At 40.4% G+C, this 19,770-nt stretch overlaps 1 protein-coding gene across 1 annotated transcript in view; it reads right to left on the bottom strand.

Moving 5' to 3' along the window:
• NKAIN2 (sodium/potassium transporting ATPase interacting 2) overlaps window positions 1-19,770 on the bottom strand; it is a 793,322-nt gene that overhangs the window by 489,349 nt on the left and 284,203 nt on the right. The window contains exon 2 of the mRNA XM_066591198.1: window positions 5,899-6,036. Within this exon, the coding sequence (XP_066447295.1) occupies window positions 5,899-6,036 (138 nt within the window). The remainder of the gene's footprint in view (window positions 1-5,898; window positions 6,037-19,770) is intronic.

Genomic DNA, 19,770 nt, shown 5'->3' with positions numbered 1-19,770 from the left:
CTCGCTCCTCGTCCCCGGCGCAGCATAGCTTTCTGAATGCGGGGCTTGAAATCCCCGCTTCCAGAAAGCTAATACACACGCCGGCAGCCATGACATCATTGAATGGCTGTGATTGGCTAAAGCGCACGTGGCTTCAGCCAATCACACTATTCAATGACATCATTGAATGGGTGTGATTGCTAACACGTGCGCCTTCAGCCAATCACAGCCATTCAATGATGTCATGGCTGCCGGCGTGTGTATTAGCTTTCTGGAAGCGGGGATTTCAAGCCCCGCATTCAGAAAGCTATGCTGCGCCGGGGACGAGGAGCGAGCGACATCCTGCCGGAGCGCGACAGAACACCGGGGCAGGTGAGTAATGAATTTTTTTTTTTTACACTTTTTTTTTTTTTGTATTACCGGCGCATAAGACGACCCCCGACTGCAGAGCAGATTTTTCGGGGTTCAAAAGTCGTCTTATACGCCGGTATATACGGTAGCAAAAACCTTAATAACACCATAAAAGGATTGTTACCAATCCTCTTCATTAGTTGGCAGATCGTCGCCTGTCGATTACTACATGCTTTCCTCACTGTTGCTCTACTTTGTGATAGTGGGAGTGGGAGGAAGCTATCTGCAGGTTACGGCCTGCAGACATTTACGAATGTATGTTACATGTTATATTATTTATTGCTGTGCTTCAATATGGTCTTGCGAGACCCACGTGATAATGAATATTTTATGTGAAAAATTCAAGAAATCTGGATTAAACATAAAACCACAAAAAGCCCATGGTGTATTGATAAGGAACAGCTTGATTATCAGAAAGTCTACACATAAAATAAAAATATATATATTGTATCACCATATAGTGATATGAATGGAAAAAATAACTTTATGTGGCTGGAAATAGCCATAAGGAAAATCGAAAGGAACAAAATTATAAGAAATGCAATATATCCAAGAAGCATATATATTGTCTTGTCTTTAATTACAACATGAACAGCTAGTTGTGCATAAAACAAAATAATTAGCTGGGAGCATAGTGAAATTTTTTAAGCCTAGTTTAGACTTAATGATTATCGCTCAAAAGATGTCTTTTGAGCGACTTTGAGCGATCAAATGCTGAGCGATCACTTTGTCCTCCGAGCGGCAGCTGCAGAAGACAAGCAGGGCCACTTGTCTTCTGCATCCAGCTGTTCTTTGCTCAGAGCACCCAGCTGTTATACAGCTAAGCTCCAAGGGGGGATGCAGAAGACAACTGGGGTGCTGTGTTATTCATACCCAGCCTGTCTTCAGGGAGCATGATACAGCTGAAACAATAGTATAAGCTGTATCCCGCTGTGAATTCCTGTAAATGATCGCTGATCTTTCGGCATGCTGAAAGATAACGATCAGCGATTCCTTAACGAAAACGGCATTATATCAGTGAAGTTAGAAACAACGATTATTGCTCAAAAGATGGCTTTGAGCGATTTTTGAGCAGAAATCATTGTGACAAAATCAGCCTTTAAAGACTTTAGATTTAGGGCTCAGTCACACGGGCGCATCGGCACCCGTACACCAGCGCCGATGCGCCCATGTGACTGACAGTTAGAAGACGGCCGTACCTGAAGACGGACGTCTCTCTCCAGCGCTGATGAAAGAACACAAGACCGACAATGAAGCCGGTCACATGCTCTTCCTCCCGGCGCTGCAGAGAGACGTCCGTCTTCAGGTACGGCCGTCTGCTGGCTGCAGTAATACGGGCACTGATGCGCACGTGTGACTGAGCCCTCAATGTTAACAGGTGATAAAATGAAAAACAAAAAAAAAAGAAATTTGTAACATTATAAATATACAGCATATGAAAACATCATTTTTGGTGATGTTTACTAAAATGCTGCTTATTTTTTTTTGTGGGCTACCATGGTCTAAAACAAAAAGTATCAATTTCACACTATTATCAAAGATGACTTTATTATAGTATTTGAATTTTTAAAGGAATTGCTTAAAGGCATGTTAAGTGATTCCTTTCTAAAAGTGAATTTTTTGCTATGCGAGAACATACCCTCAATGACTAAATTAAAAAAAAAAAGGTTGCCACCCCTCCAAAGTAAATAAGATAAACAAAGAGAAAATGAATTGAACTTTATGCAATACAGATTTTTTTAATAATGTGAGAGACTGTGGAACATCTCAAAACATGGAAGGATGCAGAGATCAGGGATAGTGGGACACGTGGGGCTATAATAGCGTGTATCTTTGCGTATCCTGTGCTAGCTACACATTCAATATCTTTTCTGTGGGTTTCTCCTAGCAGCTGTGACATGAACTGGGAAAATATTTTTTTTCCACTAGTCTTAGGACATCTTCAGACTCATGATAAAGTCAAAAGAAGTACAATTATGTTCCACTGATATTCAAAATACGAATCTCTACCTTTCTACAGTAAAAAAAAACTATTATGGACTGTCATCTGAATGATGTACAGTATATTGCCAATTTTTATACCAGGTACTTGCTTTCCGTTTAACCAATTATGACTACAATACCTGGTATGCTATATGAATCATCCTATGAATTCATTTTGCACAGCGTTTCTGCTTGTCGGATAAAGAACCTCTCTCCCTCACTGCCACTGTGATTTCAGTATAAACTGTAGTGAGGACAAGTACATCTTTTTGGTCCCTATTAGTATTTGAGAAAACCAAACCAGTAGAACTCTTTTTTTTTGGGTAGAGCTTTGCAAAAAGTTCAAATGCAACTAAAAATTCCATCTTACCGCATGGATACACTTACCGCTGTGTGCACTTTTGCTATAATTTCGGGTTGGCACATACCCGAACCAAGAGAGTGAGGGGGAGAGGTTCTGCTACCAACAAGCAAAATCACTAGTCCGGAACACTGGCATACAACATAATAACACAGTGGGTAAGGCTTAAAAAAAACATATGTCCAGCTAGTTCAGTCTATAATCCCTCCCACTCTTACTCCATTGTTGATCTGGAGGACAGCAAAAAAAAACATTAGGTGAAAAACCATTTTCCTCATTTCAGATAAAAAAAATTCCTTCCCGACTCCAATCTGGCAGCAGTTGCCTGAGACTGGTTGCTGCAGTTGAGTTTACTGGTAATTAAAATCCCCAAGTCCTTTCCCAATGTCAGTTTTGCTCAAAAAGTGTTAGATACAGCTCAAACAATGTCATACACCAGTATCAGGAGTTTTGGTGAACTTCCTACTTGGCCTGAACTAATTAGGGCCAAACCTTTTGCAAAAGTTAAGATAATTGGCCAAATGGAAGTTTTCAAAAGTTTGTTCAACATTATTATAATATAATAGTGCTGGACAAACTTTTGAAATGTTTAGTTTGGCCGGTTCACCAAATGTGTATATATACACTACCGTTCAAAAGTTTGGGGTCACCCAAACAATTTTGTGTTTTCCATGAAAAGTCACACTTATTCACCACCATGCGTTGTGAAATGAATAGAAAATAGAGTCAAGACATTGACAGGGTTAGAAATAATGATTTGTATTTGAAATAACATTGTTTTTACATCAAACTTTGCTTTCGTCAAAGAATCCTCCTTTTGCAGCAATTACAGCATTGCACACCTTTGACATTCTAGCTGTTAATTTGTTGAGGTAAGCTTGTGAAATTGCACCCCACGCTTCTAGAAGCATCTCCCACAAGTTGGATTGGTTGGATGGGCACTTCTGGCGTACCATACGGTCAAGCTGCTCCCACAACAGCTCAATGGGGTTCAGATCTGGTGACTGCGCTGGCCACTCCATTACCGATAGAATACCAGCTGCCTGCTTCTGCTGTAAATAGTTCTTGCACAATTTGGAGGTGTGTTTAGGGTCATTGTCCTGTTGTAGGATGAAATTGGTTCCAATCAAGCGCTGTCCACTGGGTATGGCATGGCGTTGCAAAATGGAGTGATAGCCTTCCTTATTCAGAATCCCTTTTACCCTGTACAAATCTCCCACCTTACCAGCACCAAAGCAACCCCAGACCATCACATTACCTCCACCATGCTTAACAGATGGCGTCAGGCATTCTTCCAGCATCTTTTCATTTGTTCTGCGTCTCACAAACGTTCTTCTTTGTGATCCAAACACCTCAAACTTGGATTCATCCGTCCACAACACTTTTTTCCAGTCTTCCTCTGTCCAATGTCTGTGTTTTTTTGCCCATCTTAATCTTTTTCTTTTATTGGCCAGTCTCAGATATGGCTTTTTCTTTGCCACTCTGCCCTGAAGCCCAAAATCCCGCAGCCGCCTCTTCACTGTAGATGTTGACACTGGTGTTTTGCGGGTACTATTTAATGAAGATGCCAGTTGGGTACCTGTGAGGCGTCTGTTTCTCAAACTAGAGACTCTAATGTGCTTATCTTCTTGCTTAGTTGTGCAACGCGGCCTCCCACTTCTTTTTCTACTCTGGTTAGAGCCTGTTTGTGCTGTCCTCTGAAGGGAGTAGTACACACCGTTGTAGGAAATCTTTAATTTCTTAGCAATTTCTCGCATGGAATAGCCTTCATTTCTAAGAACAAGAATAGACTGTCGAGTTTCAGATGAAAGTTCTCTTTTTCTGGCCATTTTGAGCGTTTAATTGACCCCACAAATGTGATGCTCCAGAAACTCAATCTGCTCACAGGAAGGTCAGTTTTGTAGCTTCTGTAACGAGCTAGACTGTTTTCAAATGTGTGAACATGATTGCACAAGGGTTTTCTAATCATCAATTAGCCTTCTGAGCCAATGAGCAAACACATTGTACCATTAGAACACTGGAGTGATAGTTGCTGGAAATGGGCCTCTATTCACCTTTGTAGATTTTGCACAAAAAAACAGGCATTTGCAGCTAGAATAGTCATTTACCACATTAGCAATGTATAGAGTGCATTTGTTTAAAGTTAGGACTAGTTTAAAGTTATCTTCATTGAAAAGTACAGTGCTTTTCCTTCAAAAATAAGGACATTTCAATGTGACCCCAAACTTTTGAACGGTAGTGTATATATACACATTTGGTGAACCGGCCAAACTAAACATTTCAAAAGTTTGTCCAGCACTATTATATTATAATAATGTTGAACAAACTTTTGAAAACTTCCATTTGGCCAATATATATATATATATATATATATATATATATATATATATATATGAAAATATATATATATATATACATATACACACACACATACATGTATATATAAATATATACACATATATATATGTGTGTGTATATATATATATATATACACATATATATATATGTGTATATTTATATATACATGTATGTGTGTGTGTGTATATGTATATATATATATTCATATATATATACATATATATATATATATATATATATATTCACATGTAGCTAACAATCTGTTTCCTTCTCCCAGCTTGGGAACAAACTATCTAAGGAGAGAAGGGGTCAGAGCACTGCTCCCTGCTACATATTTACAAAATAACATGAATTGTGGTCACATGTTCAGAGTCATAGCAGATTGGTCCTGATCATTCCCACAGCTCTTCTGTATCCAAGCAATCTCTGACAACTTGGGCACAGCCCCACAGGAATGCACACACTCTTATGTGCACACACATGTGCTTTAATCTCCCACTGTATGTTTATAGTGGGATGGGATTAAAGCCCAAGTTAATATGTGCGTTAAATGAAAAACTCAGCCTCAACTCTGTTCCTATCTACTGTGTCATACAATCTAGCTTGCCAGATATTCCCAGAAATGAAAAAAAAAAAATACATTATTAATAAAAAACAGGTTTTTACCATATAGGCATTAAGAAGAAAGTCCCAAAGAATATATTTGCTGTAGGTAATTGGCATACTATCTTAATCATTGTAAGTCAAATCAATAAAAATCTGCAGTCCAATTCAAACAGCTGTAGTAGCAAAGTACACATACTTACTCCTGTTATATAACGCGTCCTACACTGGATGGTTCCAAATAATCCAAGTATAACAATAATGATATGTACAAAATTTGCCAAGATGGGTGCCCACTGGTAGCCAAGGAAGTCAAATATTTGTCTCTCCAGAATGCAGGCCTAAAAGAAAAACAAGTATGAATATTAATGCTGAAACATCTTGAAATTTTCTAAACAGAAAAATATGTATTTAAAAGAAGCATTTTTCCTTGCTAAATTTATATTAAAATCCACTGCTTCCACCTATTAAATACATGAAAACTATTCTTATTGCCATATGTGAAATTTCCAATTTGCATGAGAATGTTTTTACTAGTAGGTAATCATGAGCCAACTTTTGAAAAGTTTAATTTGACTGGTTAACCAAACTTTTGCAAAAATTTTGATTTGGTCCAAAACTCCTAAAACTAGTGTATAACACTGTCTAAGGGTAGGTTCACACGAGCCTGTTTTTGTGTGTACATACGCATGCACAAAAACACACTTCTATTTGCAACATTGCATTCCCTATGGAGTGTGCACATGTCCGTACTTTACAGGTGCGTGCCTGCAAAGATAGGACATGCATGCACCATAGGGAATGAACGCATTGTTTTCAATAAAGCCATGGCTACTGCTGGCGGCTCCATTGGACACAATGCTCTGCCTGCACCCCTGCATTCTTTTTCAGGGAAGGGCTTTACATATAAGCTCTTCCTTGAAAAATAAAAATGTTAGTGTAAAAAAAAAAATGCAGGCATTCTCTTTAATGAAGCCGCTGCTGCTGCCGGCGGCTCTATTGAAGACAATGGTCTGCCGGCACCACTGAACTGTTTTTCAGGAAAGAGCTTTACATGTAAGCTCTTCCCTGAAAAAAAAATTTTAGTGTAAAAAATAAAAAATATACTTACCTGTCTCCCGCTGCTGTGTCCCCCATGGGGATGAAGAACACATGTTTCCTGCATCCCCACTAGTTAAAAGAATTCCCTGCTGCTACATCTGTCACATCTGTGATGCAGCAGAGGAATTCTTCAATTCTCTACCGCAGCTGTCACACATGACATCTGCAGTAGAGGATTCTGCTGCCAGCAATTAATTTTAGGGAAGGGTGTAAATATAAGCCTTTCCCTGAAAATCAAGTAAAAGTGGTTTAAAAAGCAAAAAAAAAAAAGATACTCACCTTCCTTCAGCTGCTGGTGCTCAGCCACATCTTCTCCTGCTGTCCCCTGCACTGTGGTGCTGATCTATCAGCAGCCGGGGATTTAAAATCCCCTCCTGCTGAAAGAACTGAATAAGGTGCTCAGCCAATCACAGGCAGCTCTCGCCCGTCATTCATTCGGCCAACAGCTATTTCTGCAGGATTCTGCATACATATGAATGCTCATTTCTGCCGAGCGTTCATATGTTTCTAGTATGGGCTGTGGAGGAACCAGTAGACAGTTCTGGCAGTGGTTTATCTCCAGGGGAACAAAAGGATTGGGCATTGAAATTATGATGTCAAGGAAAATTGGGTGGCCTTCACATATCCAACAGGTGAAAATCAGCAGCCTTAAACAACTTTTGAACTTTTCTGTTATGTATTTGGGGACCTTTGGATCAAAGACAGAACTACCTTAAAATAATCCGCAGTTCCACTGAATCACCCAGGAGTACAAACTTCTTGAATACCATGGGTTGTATAGCTATTGTAAATGTTGACTCTGGATTGCTAGGCCAATGGACCATCAATAAATATACCGAATAATAATAGACTGCAAAGCCACTGGTGATAACAGATCTTCAGGCCATAGGACCCAAAAGTTTTGTATCTAGAAACGAGACTCTGACTAGTCACTAACCATTACTGATTATACTAATACTTCAGAAGATTGACCTGTTTATTACCACTGACTACTCTGTACCTCTTATTGAATACATGAATGACAGCAAGAAATAGATGCAGAATTTGCTACTAGGACACTAAGATCAATCCTGAAATAATGCAAACTGTTCAATTTCACCATCCAGAACCACATGATTAATGTACTATCATCCACAAAAGATGAAAAGTTGAATACAGTAGAGGCTGAACAGTAGGGTGGCCCATAAAGATATGGCAAAAAATAGTGTTGCAGCTATACAGCAAGACACCTTCCCAATTTGTTCCATCTGCTAATATTAATGTGGGGGTAAAGTGTTAGCTTTAAATTCAAACTGCAAGATGGTTCTCAAAACTGACGTATATTATGAGAAATGGTGCTTAAGCTTTCCAATTATACAAGCTGCAGCATTAATATTAACAATTTGCTTTTGCAGAAGAACTACTATACTTTAAAGCATTACGTATTGACACTGGCATTTGTCCTCACAATATACATATCTGTGCTGATCCTACAACAATACCTCTAAATATATGAAAATAGTCACAATTCCGACACAAATCCTCATCAGTCAGTGCTTAAGGACTGGACAGCAGACTTTTTGGTAATCTGTGTTGGAACAGCCTTGCGATTTGCTTCCACGACTTCAAGCAACAGTTGTTTTTCATCTTCGTCATTAGAAAAAAGTCTGAAAATTCATGGTCTTTGATCACAACCTTGTCATAGACCCTGAAACTCTGCCCCAATAAAGGTTTGTTAAAAGGAAAAAAATATGGTGTCTTGCTTTGTAGTTGAAAGTTGAGTTTTTTGGGCCACCCTACTGAAGAACAGCAAAGACATGAAACTTAATTTTTTACATTTCTATGTCCATAATATAGATGTGTCTCCTAGCCCGACTCCTAAGTTTGCTAACCCAAACAATCACCATCAAAGATTCTTACAATAGTGACAACTCAGGTCAGTAAACCCCAAGATCAGGCTGGGACACATATCCGTACTATGTATGTAGAAATGAGCGCACAATATACTTGTGTGAAACTGACCTTACACTGACCATCAGTCATTGGCCTTGATCATCATGTTCCTACAATCGCAAGCACCACCCACCTAGTGATTACATCTTTAGATCAACACTAGTATCTCATTGTAAGTATGGAGGAGGAAGCAGAGACTATATGATACTACTGAAGATTAAGAAAATCTTCTGTAGCATAGTTCAGCAAAACTGTGTTGATAGCAATATCTGAAACTACTAAATTGGCAATTTAAGTTATGAAATAGATGGTGGCATTATGATATTTAATAGCTACCATGCAGCAAATTTTGCTACGTAGCACATTTATTATTATGAGTAAAGCAGATGTCAAACAATTGTGATGTATTTTCAATGCAATTTCTGGTCCAACAAACATTAACATTTATGGGATAATATGAATGAAATATTGAATGATACATTATACAATGTACTGTATTTGAAGAGTAAGTTAGGGCACTTTTACATGGTCCTATAAATCATTCAAATCCTTACATCCAGCAGGAATCTGAACGATTATTGTTGAGTGTAAATGCACGCCGCGACTGAACGACATTTAAAAATTTGTTTGCCTCTCATTTATCGATCAGCTTCTGCATGCAGAAACCTGAACAATGGATTGGCCCATGTGAACAGAAAGTCTTACGAACGACTGCCTACTTACTGTGAATGGATTCGGGTGGGCCAGAACGATCCCCGGTCCGCTCCTCCTCCATTCACTGAGCGATGATCGTTCCTGTGTAAAAGCACAGGAATGATTATCACTGGGGCGACCTGTTGGAATCTGTGTGCTACGGGTCATTTCATGTTATAGGACCTCTAATGTCCTACTTATAGTACAAGACTTCCAAATAACAAACTAGAACCAGTGAGCTCTACCCAAGTGTTTGCAGTTTGCCTCCTTAAAAAATACAATATAGAAAAAGTGGCTTCACCTAATTTCCTCCACCCTCCTTTGCAGGTGCCCCTGCTGTCACAGCAGTAGCTCATGGGTATATTTAGAAGGTGGAATGCCATGAATGATTTATTCATTCCATGTCATTTGTGATGCAAGCTGTAGTGTTTTATCATTGTTTGCTGTGATCACCAAGCTTATAAATACTGGAGTTTGTAAGTTGCTCTTCTCAAATTTGCTAACACAGGAATAAACCTGGTATTAAACATTCTCACACTGTGCAAATAAGCAGCGTTGTTGTCACAAAAAAATGAGTAAACATTATCATAGGCTTTAATACCAAATCGTTTCAATTCTGCATACTTAGATTGTCTTCTTTCAGAGTAATTTAATCTCTTCCCACTTATGGCTCAGTCAGTCTTTATTGTTGCATTTTTTTGCATAAAACGAACGCAAAACACATGAGTCAAAAATTCGCGTGACCAAAGTGGGTGGCACATTCTAAAAATGGCACTTGGGTGCGTTCAAAATTTGAACATAAAGTGCGGTGCCATGGCTATTCCCTGCTGCGACTGTCACAGCCGCAGCAGAGGATTCCTTGGATGTGAATCCCCTGGATGTGACAGCATCCAGGGATTTCACTTTGTGGTCAATGGGGCTGGATTCAATGAATGGCAGAATTTGTAGTTCAACCCATTGGTGACTACCTGTGATGTGAGTGAATGATCCCTGGGTTGCTGCTATATATATATATATATATGTGTGTATATATATGTATATGGCCGGCTGCACACGAGCGTGACGGGCTCCGCCGCGGAATATTCCGTGGCGAAGCCCGTCACGGCGCCCCCCAGAGACCCCATACTCTTCGCTCCCGCATGACGCTTCGCCGCCCACCACCGCCGCGTCACATGACACACCCACCGCGGCGGCGGTAGGCGGGAAAGCGTTTTCACGCTATCTTCCGCTGTGTTACAGCGGGAGATAGCGTGAACGGACGGCTTCCATTGAGTGCAATGGAAGCCGTCAGCGCGTACACCCGCGGCAAATAGAGCATGCCGCGGGTGAGGACGGGAAATTTCACGGTGCGGAATTCCGCGGTGGAATTCCGCACTGTGTGCCCTGAGCTATTAGGTTCAATAGAACCTAATAGCTGCGGGCAACGCTGCGGATTTTCGCCGCGAATTACGCAGCGGAAATCCATTCGTGGGAAGGAGGCCTAAATGTGTATATATATATGTATATATGTGTGTATATATATATATATATATATATATATATATATATATATCCCTTTAAGTTAAGATGGTGCTGGCATGAAGTATGATGCGCCTCTTAATACGTGAAGAAATGATACGGCAGCATCCAGGTTGCAAAAGGTAATTTAGCAAACTTTATTCTCCCATGACGTGAAAATAGCGACGTTTTCAGCTTGAAAAAGACCATCTGGTCGAAACGTCACTATATTACTGTCCTGGGAGAATAAAGTTTGCTAAGTTACTTTTTGAAACCTGGATGCTGCCGTATCATTTCTTCATTTGAACTCTGTCTGGGAACGGGTTCAGGTTCCTGATGGCTGTTGCATATTTGGTCTGGCCATGGAGTGGCAAGGAAAAGTTCTGCTGGGGATCGACTGCATATACCTGGTAAGCACCTCTTAATACATTTGACGCACCTTTGGGCTGTCCATGTTTCATATCTGTAATCAATGCCAGCAACGAGCTAGCCTAGATTTCATCTGTAATTTACACCAGCTTCTGGCATAAATGGATAGTAAATGTGATGCTCCTTAATGCTAAGCCCATACAACTTTTTGAAAAAGTGGTGGTGCTGGTATAAGATACCAAAATGTGAACACAAGGAGGCATGTGCCAAAATATGTAACTTTTATATGAGGAGAGATTGCGGATAAGAAAGTTCATTCTACCATGACTCTAACATCCAAACCCTGCCAAACAGTGCGGATAATCACCCTAACACGGGTGGTCCCATTCAGCAACCTCCTTACATACACCCTACACAAACCCTAAGGCCTCCCTCACGCAGGGCGTTTGCAGAAACGCAGCATTTTTCAACACTGCGTTACTGCAGATTCCGCCCCGTTTCAGCAGCGCTGACATACTTTATGCCAGCGTTTTGGCTGCGTTTTCAGCTCGGCTGAAAACGCAGCCAAGAATGCTGAAAAGAAAAAAAAAGTAATACTCACCTAGACGCTGCAGTCCGGGTCGCGGCCGCTGGTCTCTGCCGATGACCTGGGCTTCCTCGGCACTCCCAAGTCTATTGCCGGAGGCCAGGTTTAAGAACCCCGCCTCCGGCAATAGAGTGCTGTGAGTGGTTGTTGGTGCTTGCTCGATGCCCAATCACAGCCCTTCATTGACTGTCTCAGCCAATCAGAGCTTTCCGGCGCTGATTGGCTGAGACAGTCAATGAAGGGCTGTGATTGGGCATCGAGCATGCCGATAACCAAACACAGCACTCTATTGCCGGAGGCGGGGTTCTCAAACCTGGCCTACGGCAATAGACTTGTGAATGCAGGGGAAGCCCGCATCAGGGGCAGAGACCAGCAGCCGCGACCCGGACTGCAGCGGCTAGGTGAGTATTAACTTTCTTTTTTTCTCTCTAGCCAGCTGGAGCAGATTTTCGGGGTGGGGCTTCTATTGCAAGCCCTCACCCCGAAAATCGGCGAGCGGTTAATGCTGCCAAAAACGCGGCATCAAGTGTTGCCACGTTCTCAGCAGTGCTGAAACCGCTGCCCATTCATTTTAATGGGCGATGCAGGGCTGAAAACTCCCCAAACTAGAACTTGCATCGCTGTCAAAGCGCAGCGTTGGAAGGCGCTGCGTTTTCAGCCCTGTGTGAGCAGCCCCATTGAAATGAATGGGAGTGTTGTACAGCGTTTAGCGCTGGGCTGAAAAGGCAGCGCTAAACGCTGTATAAAACGCCCTGTGTGAGGGAGGCCTAAGTTACTATTTAGACTAATATAATACATAGTGCCTAATCAATATCACATAAGGTTTAAGTGGAACCCTAATAGATAATGTACATCCTAAATGATAATATGATAATAGCCAATGATAATATGATATTAGCCATATTAGCCAAATTAGCCATAAAATGTAAAGCACTAAATCTTGAACCAATAAATAGACAGTTCTTCAGATTACATAAAATAAAAGACAGTAATTTCTGCAGATACAATGACTACATGCACAAAGCACATGAAAGTATTGACAGAAAGTCATTACAGTAACAGGCAATCATAAATCATTGCCTACTAAATAATATAAATTGGAGCACTGTTCCAGCAAAGACAAATAATAAACACCTCCTAGCCCCCAACCCATTTCTCTGGAGATATGAACTATCCTAGGTTATCAAGAAGGGGAAAAAAGTACACAATTGCCTAATCACAACAAAAATATCCATTTAATATTCACAAGCTACACAATCCACTTGCATGCCCATGATGATAAACAGTGTGCTCATGGCCATATTGCAGTCAACGGCATACAGCAATAACCACATTCAAAATCGCGCCAGCCATCCTCATAACCCATATTGCCTGATGTCATCAGGAGGCTGCACCTATCCCCTGCCTTCAATGGGCAGGAATGTGCAGATCACATAATGCATCTTCTCTGAAGTAGATTGATTGGATGTAAAGCCACACTGTGCTGACGTATATCTAATGTAAATGCTATGATTCGTGCACTATTGAAAATAACAGGAAAAACATTTTCCGCAGAATTGACACAGATTCTATGGCAAATCCATGGCAAAATTCCTCTACGAGTGTGAACATGTTTTTTCAAGGGGCAAACTGGATTTTTTTTTTAATTTATACAATATTGCTTTTTTATGGACTTATACTAAATCTGTAAAGTGATACAATTAAAGCATTAATGAATTATTCAGTATAATGTCTATAATCTTGAAATTCTAAAGAGGGTTGAGTTGATGGCGGTAATATTGTGTACTGCTGAAAGCAGCGGGACAATAATACCTTGGAGGGAGTCCATATCTCAAACCATGTGAAATCACATAGATGTTTTAATTACAGTTGAGTGACAACAATTAACTGAAATATTAGACGAAGAAATATGATGAGTTCTCCTCAGGATATCATAATTCAAAAGAAGCAGCAATTAGAACTCTTAAAGCCCAATGATGATTGCTGACTGTAATGTGAACATGGAATACATAGGGTTTACTTTTGTATCACGGAATATGACAAGGTTAGCCAAGCTGTCATATACTATAATACATGAGAGGAAACAATGGGTCCCTATTCTTCAGAAATGATCCATATATCAGTGTAAATCAACAGCGATAACACATTGTAGTATTATTATAGTACCACAGATTCAATTCCCCTAAAAGGACATAAAGATGGTAAAAAAAGAAATAGTAAAAAAGTTTTAAAACTTTTTTGCACCCTTTTTCCTTTTTTTGGGTTTAAAAAAAGTTAATAAATAAGCATATGTTTAGTATCACCGCATCTGTAACGACCAGCACTATAAATTAAAAACACTTTGTATCCTGCATGGCAAATGCCTCCCAAAAATGCAATAAAAGTGATTTAAAAAGTGTATCCCTACATTGAACCAATAAAACTACAGTCTGTCATGTAAAAAAAACAAGCCCCTAAACAGCTCCATCCTCGAAAAAATAAAAACGTTATGGCTCTTTGAAAGCAGAAATGGAAAAAAAATATATATATATTTTCCAACAAAGGGTTTTTACTAGAGATGAGCGAGCATACTCGTCCGAGCTTGATGCTCGTTCGAGTATTAGGGTGCTCGAGATGCTCGTTACTCGAGATGAGCACCACGCGGTACTCGTCTCGATTAAACCAGCACTGACCATTGAATTCAATGGAGCCGGCAATACAGCCGACTCCATTGAAAGCAATGGGCTGCCGGCGATCCCGGGATGAATTGTCGGGAAGGGGTTAAATATATAAGCCCTTCCCTGCAATTCATCCAGAAATGTGTAAAAATAAAAAATATATATATACTTACCTGGTCCCGGCAGACGGAGTTCAGCGCAGCAGGCTGCAGTTCTCCTGAACTGCTCTAAACAGCTGTGAGTAGTATTCAGCAGCCGGGGATTTAAAATCCCCGCCTGCTGAATGAGATGCCTCTGATTGGTCACAGCCTGACCAATCAGAGGCATCCCTCACTCACACCCATTCATGAATCTGCTGTTCAGAGCAGTTCAGGAGAACTGCAGCCTGCCGCACTGAACTCCGTCTGCCGGGACCAGGTAAGTATATATATATTTTTTATTTTTACACATTTCTGGATGAATTGCAGGGAAGGGCTTATATATTTAACCCCTTCCCGACAATTCATCCAGCGATCGCCGGCAGCCCATTGCTTTCGATGGAGTCGGCTGTATTGCCGGCTCCATTGAATTCAATGGGCTAACATCGTTCTGCCGGGACCAGGTAAGTATATATATATTTTTTATTTTTACACATTTCTGGATGAATTGTAGGGAAGGGCTTATATATTTAACCCCTTCCCGACAATTCATCCCGCGTACGCCGGCAACCCATTGCTTTCAATAGAGCCGGCTGTATTGCCGGCTCCATTGAATTCAATGGGCTAACATCGTTCTTCTCTGCCACAGCTGTTACAGCTGTGGCAGAGGAGAACGATCTTTAGGCTGACAGTGGGGGGGGGGGGGGGGGTCTCACTCTTGCCGCTATTGTGGCTTAATAGTGGGACCTGGGAACTTGAGATGCAGCCCAAAATGTAGCTCCTCGCCTGCCCTATTCGTTTCTGTGTCGTTTCCATCACTTTCTTGTGTTTTGCAGATTTTCACAAATGAAAACCTTAGCGAGCATCGGCGATATACAAAAATGCTCGAGTCACCCATTGACTTCAATGGGGTTCGTTACTCGAAACGAACTCTCGAGCATCACTGAAAGTTCGACTCGAGTAACGAGCACCCGAGCATTTTGGTGCTCGCTCATCTCTAGTTTTTACTTAAAGAGGGATAAAAGGAAAAAATATACAATTTTGGTATTGTCATAATAATACTGATCCGCATAAAAAGTTATGTCATTTATAATGCAAAATGAATGCTGTTAAAAAATAACTAAATAATGGCAGGATTCATGTGTTTTTTCACCCCAAATTATTAAAAGTTATTCAATATATGATATGTTCCCCAGAAAGGTACCAATAAAAACTATGACTTGCCATGGAACCAAGAAGACCTCATATGGCTATGTTGATAGAAAAATTAAAACATTATGGCTAGAGATGAGCGAGCAGCCAAATGCTCGAGTCCGCGTTATTCGAGTTGAGCCTTTCGTAAAATTTGAGAGCTCTACTCGAGTAACGAACCCCATTGACTACAATGGGAGGCTTGAGCATTTTTGTATGTGCAACGCCGGGTGCCGAGCTTTTTTTTTTTTCTCTAGGTTCGTCTCTCTCTCTTTCTCTCTCTCTCTCTCTCCCCTGCCTGCCAGACAAAAAATTTGCCATTGATGCACGCTGCGTTGCAGCAGGGAGGGGCCCAAACAGGCACGTCACAGCGGGAAGGAGCCAAAAACTGGGGCAGGGTCGAACGTGGCTTGATGCTTGTTCGAGTAACAAGCACCATCGAGTATGCTAATACTCGAACGAGCATCAAGCTCGGCAGAGTACGTTCGCTCAACTCTAATTATGGCTTTGGAAAAGTGGAGATGAAAACCCCCCAAGATTTTCGTATCCTTAGGTTCGAAATAGGCCACATCTTTAGTAGTTCATCCTACCTACGTTTAACTCCCTCTTCTGAATATTCTCCATTTCTGTTGCTACAACATTTCTTACAACAGCTAGGTCTTTTGTTATATAATTACATATGGAATAAAAAAAGACCTATAATAAGTTAATCCATTTTAGCTCTTACCCAAATCTCCAGTAGGCATGGCAGCGCCTATAGTAACAATGATTTTTCTTTATGGTTTCAACATTCCAATTAATGGGTAAGAGTGCTTTTACATTAGATGACCTGTTGGGCAAAAAATGCTTGACAGGTCATTCCAGTGATGATCATTCCTGTGCTTTTACACAGGGACGAGCATCGCTAGTGAATAGAGTCGGTGCGGGACAGGGATTGTTTCGATCCGTCTCCTTTCACAGTTAGCAGGCAGTTGTTCATGAGTAAACAACTGCCTGTTTACACGGGCTGATACGTCATTTACACAATCAAGGAGTTTATGAGAGTCCAAACACCATTGCTTGAACATGCAAACTTGATAACCATTCTTTGTACAAACTCAGTCATCATTGTCTTCCAAGCCTACTGATTTTCCTCTTGCTCACAGGGAATTTTAGGTATAAAAAGATGGGGGACAAGGTAGAGCGCGAGGGATCTCAGATTGGTCTTGACATACAGACACCACCACCCTCATGACATTCCTAGGTCCTTTATGCTTGCAACTTTTAGATTTGTCCAAAAGCTAAGACATCTATTGCTTTCTTATTTCACTTTGTTATCGTCTATTTGCTGATTATTGTTATCTGTTTTATTTGAGTATTTGCTTGCCTATTTTTACTTTATCTGTCATATCTATTTTTTCTGGTATATTTAGTAAATTCTAAATTCATATTATTTTACCTAGTTCTTGTGTTTTCATTTTTTATTCATTACAATTCTGAATCAACAGTAACACAGTGCTCAACTTATTGACTTTCTACCAATCATCATTTTTTACGAGAACTGTAGACTGGGTTTGTAGTCTGAGAAAAAAACTCTGGGAACAACTGGAGCAGCACATGTCCCTCAATGAATTATGATCAGCAGTTCTAGGCCCCTCGGTGAAACCTGTAGCCTTTCAAACTAACCAAAATTACTTTAAAGCTGCGGTCCAAAGACCATTAAACCTTCTGCCAAACTCATCCACCCTAGCTTGTATCTCAGACCTGAAAAATTCACAAGCTACAAGCTGCAACTCTCTCTAGATAGAGTTCTCAAAGATGGTGTAATACTTCCACTTAACCCCTTAGTGACGGAGCTTTTTTGCTTTTTTCCATTATTGTTTTTTCCTACTCCCTTTTAAAAAATCGTAGCTCCTGTATTTATCCATCGACATCGCTGTATGAGGGCTTGTTTTTTATGGGACGAGTTGTATTTTTCAATGGCACTATTTATTGTACCATATAATGTACTGAAAAACTTTTAAAAAATTCTTAGCGGAGAGAAATGGAAAAAAACCGACATTCCACCATCTTTCGGTGCGTCCTGTTTCTACGGCGCACAAACTGCAACAAAAACGACCTGATATTTTTATTCTATGGGTCAGTACGATTACTATGATACCAAACTTATATCGTTTTTTTTTGCTGTAGTACTTGTATTTTTTTTAAGATATTTAATTTTTTTCAATTATTTTCTGCGGTCAATAACTTTTTTATTTTTCTGTCGACGTAGTTGTGCAAGGGCTCAATTTTTGTGGGATGTCCTGTAGTTTCCGATAGTATCAATTTGGAATACATACAACTTTTTGATCGCTTTTTATTGCATTTTTTCTGGGAGACAGGGTAACTAAAAAAGTATATTTCTGGCATTCTTTATTTTTTTTTTCGGACGACGTTCACCATGCAGGAAAAATAATGCACTACTTTGATAGATCGGACTTTTACGGATGCGGCGATACCAAATACATATTTTTATTTTATGATTTAGATTTTTTAGTAATTGATATGGCAAAAGGGGGGTGATTTAAACTTTTATAACTTTTTTTCTTTTACAATTTAAAAAACTTTATTGATCTTTTTTCTTACTTTACTTTGAAGTCCCCCTGGAGGACTTTAACATGCAATGCTTTGATCGCTCCTGCAGTATGACGTAATGCTATAGCATTACGTCATACTGCTTTTTTACAGGCAGTCTATCAAGCCACCCTGTGTGGATGGCTTGATAAGCAGTCTGCTAAGGCAGCCCTGGGGCCATTCATTAGGCCCCCGGCTGCCATGACACCTGCACGGCTCCCCCGATCTCACCGCTGGGGGGCCATGCGGGACCCCCAAACAGCGTTCGGGGGATTTAAATGCCGCTGTCAGAATTGACAGCGGCATTTAAAGGGTTAATAGCTGCAATCGGCCGAACGGCCGAGCGCGGCTATTGCCCGCGGGTGTCAGCTGTAATAAACAGCTGACGCCCGCGCTGTATGGAGGGAGATAGCGGCGCTACCTCCCTCCATACACGTCCTGCAACAGCAGGACGTAGTTTTACGATAGCGCCGTCACTAAGGGGTTAATTTCTGCCATTCTGATGTAATGCTATCCAAGATATACTTTCTCTAGTATATGGCAATTAAAGAAGCCGTCTTCTCTTACATTATCATAGGCCACTTGGCAGATGACTCACAAAATGCTCTCCCAGGCAAGATACTCTTCTGAGCTGCTCTCTTTTCTTTATCAAATAATGCTATGTAAAGACATTCCTCTAAAATGCTCCTATATGTCTTACTGGAAGAAGGATCTTGAGACAATACTCACAGACAATCAACCAGATTTATTTAAACTTATCTCTAGGCGTTATACCACACAAATCAGTCTCAGCCTTACTACCCCTCAACTCCACATATCTGCTGAAGATACAGCTGGAATATCGGTACATATATAAATTTATGGTGGCGTTGTCCTTGGTTTAAGCCTTTCTGGGATTAAATCCTTTAGGTGGCTAGCTGGATCTGCCAAATAAGAACCTGCATTCCTTTACAAACAGTGTTTCTCAATCTTCCAATGGAGTGTTATAATAAACTAACCAACAATCCCATTTAATAGCTGGCACTGAATTATTAATCCCCGCCCTCCCCCACAATATGGACAAAACAATATCCTTTAATAGGGAATTGGATGAACAAGTTTGACCAGTTATATTATATTGAGGAAACCGCCATATTGGCATTTCATACATTTGGACTTCTCCAATGCTCATAGGATCCCTGGCAAAAATTCTGCACTTTTGCTGAAATCATTCTTACCTTAACATCTGACTAATAATATTAGCCTTAATACCAATCACCACAATAATTATCCATAGTCTAATATTTTTTCAATTCCCTTAACTATGCATCAATTCCCCCA

The sequence above is a fragment of the Eleutherodactylus coqui genome, chromosome 1, assembly GCF_035609145.1.
Source record: "Eleutherodactylus coqui strain aEleCoq1 chromosome 1, aEleCoq1.hap1, whole genome shotgun sequence".
Taxonomy (NCBI): Eukaryota; Metazoa; Chordata; class Amphibia; order Anura; family Eleutherodactylidae; genus Eleutherodactylus; species Eleutherodactylus coqui.
The sequence above is the reverse complement of the archived record's forward strand: the minus strand, read 5'-3'. Positions and strand labels throughout refer to the sequence as shown.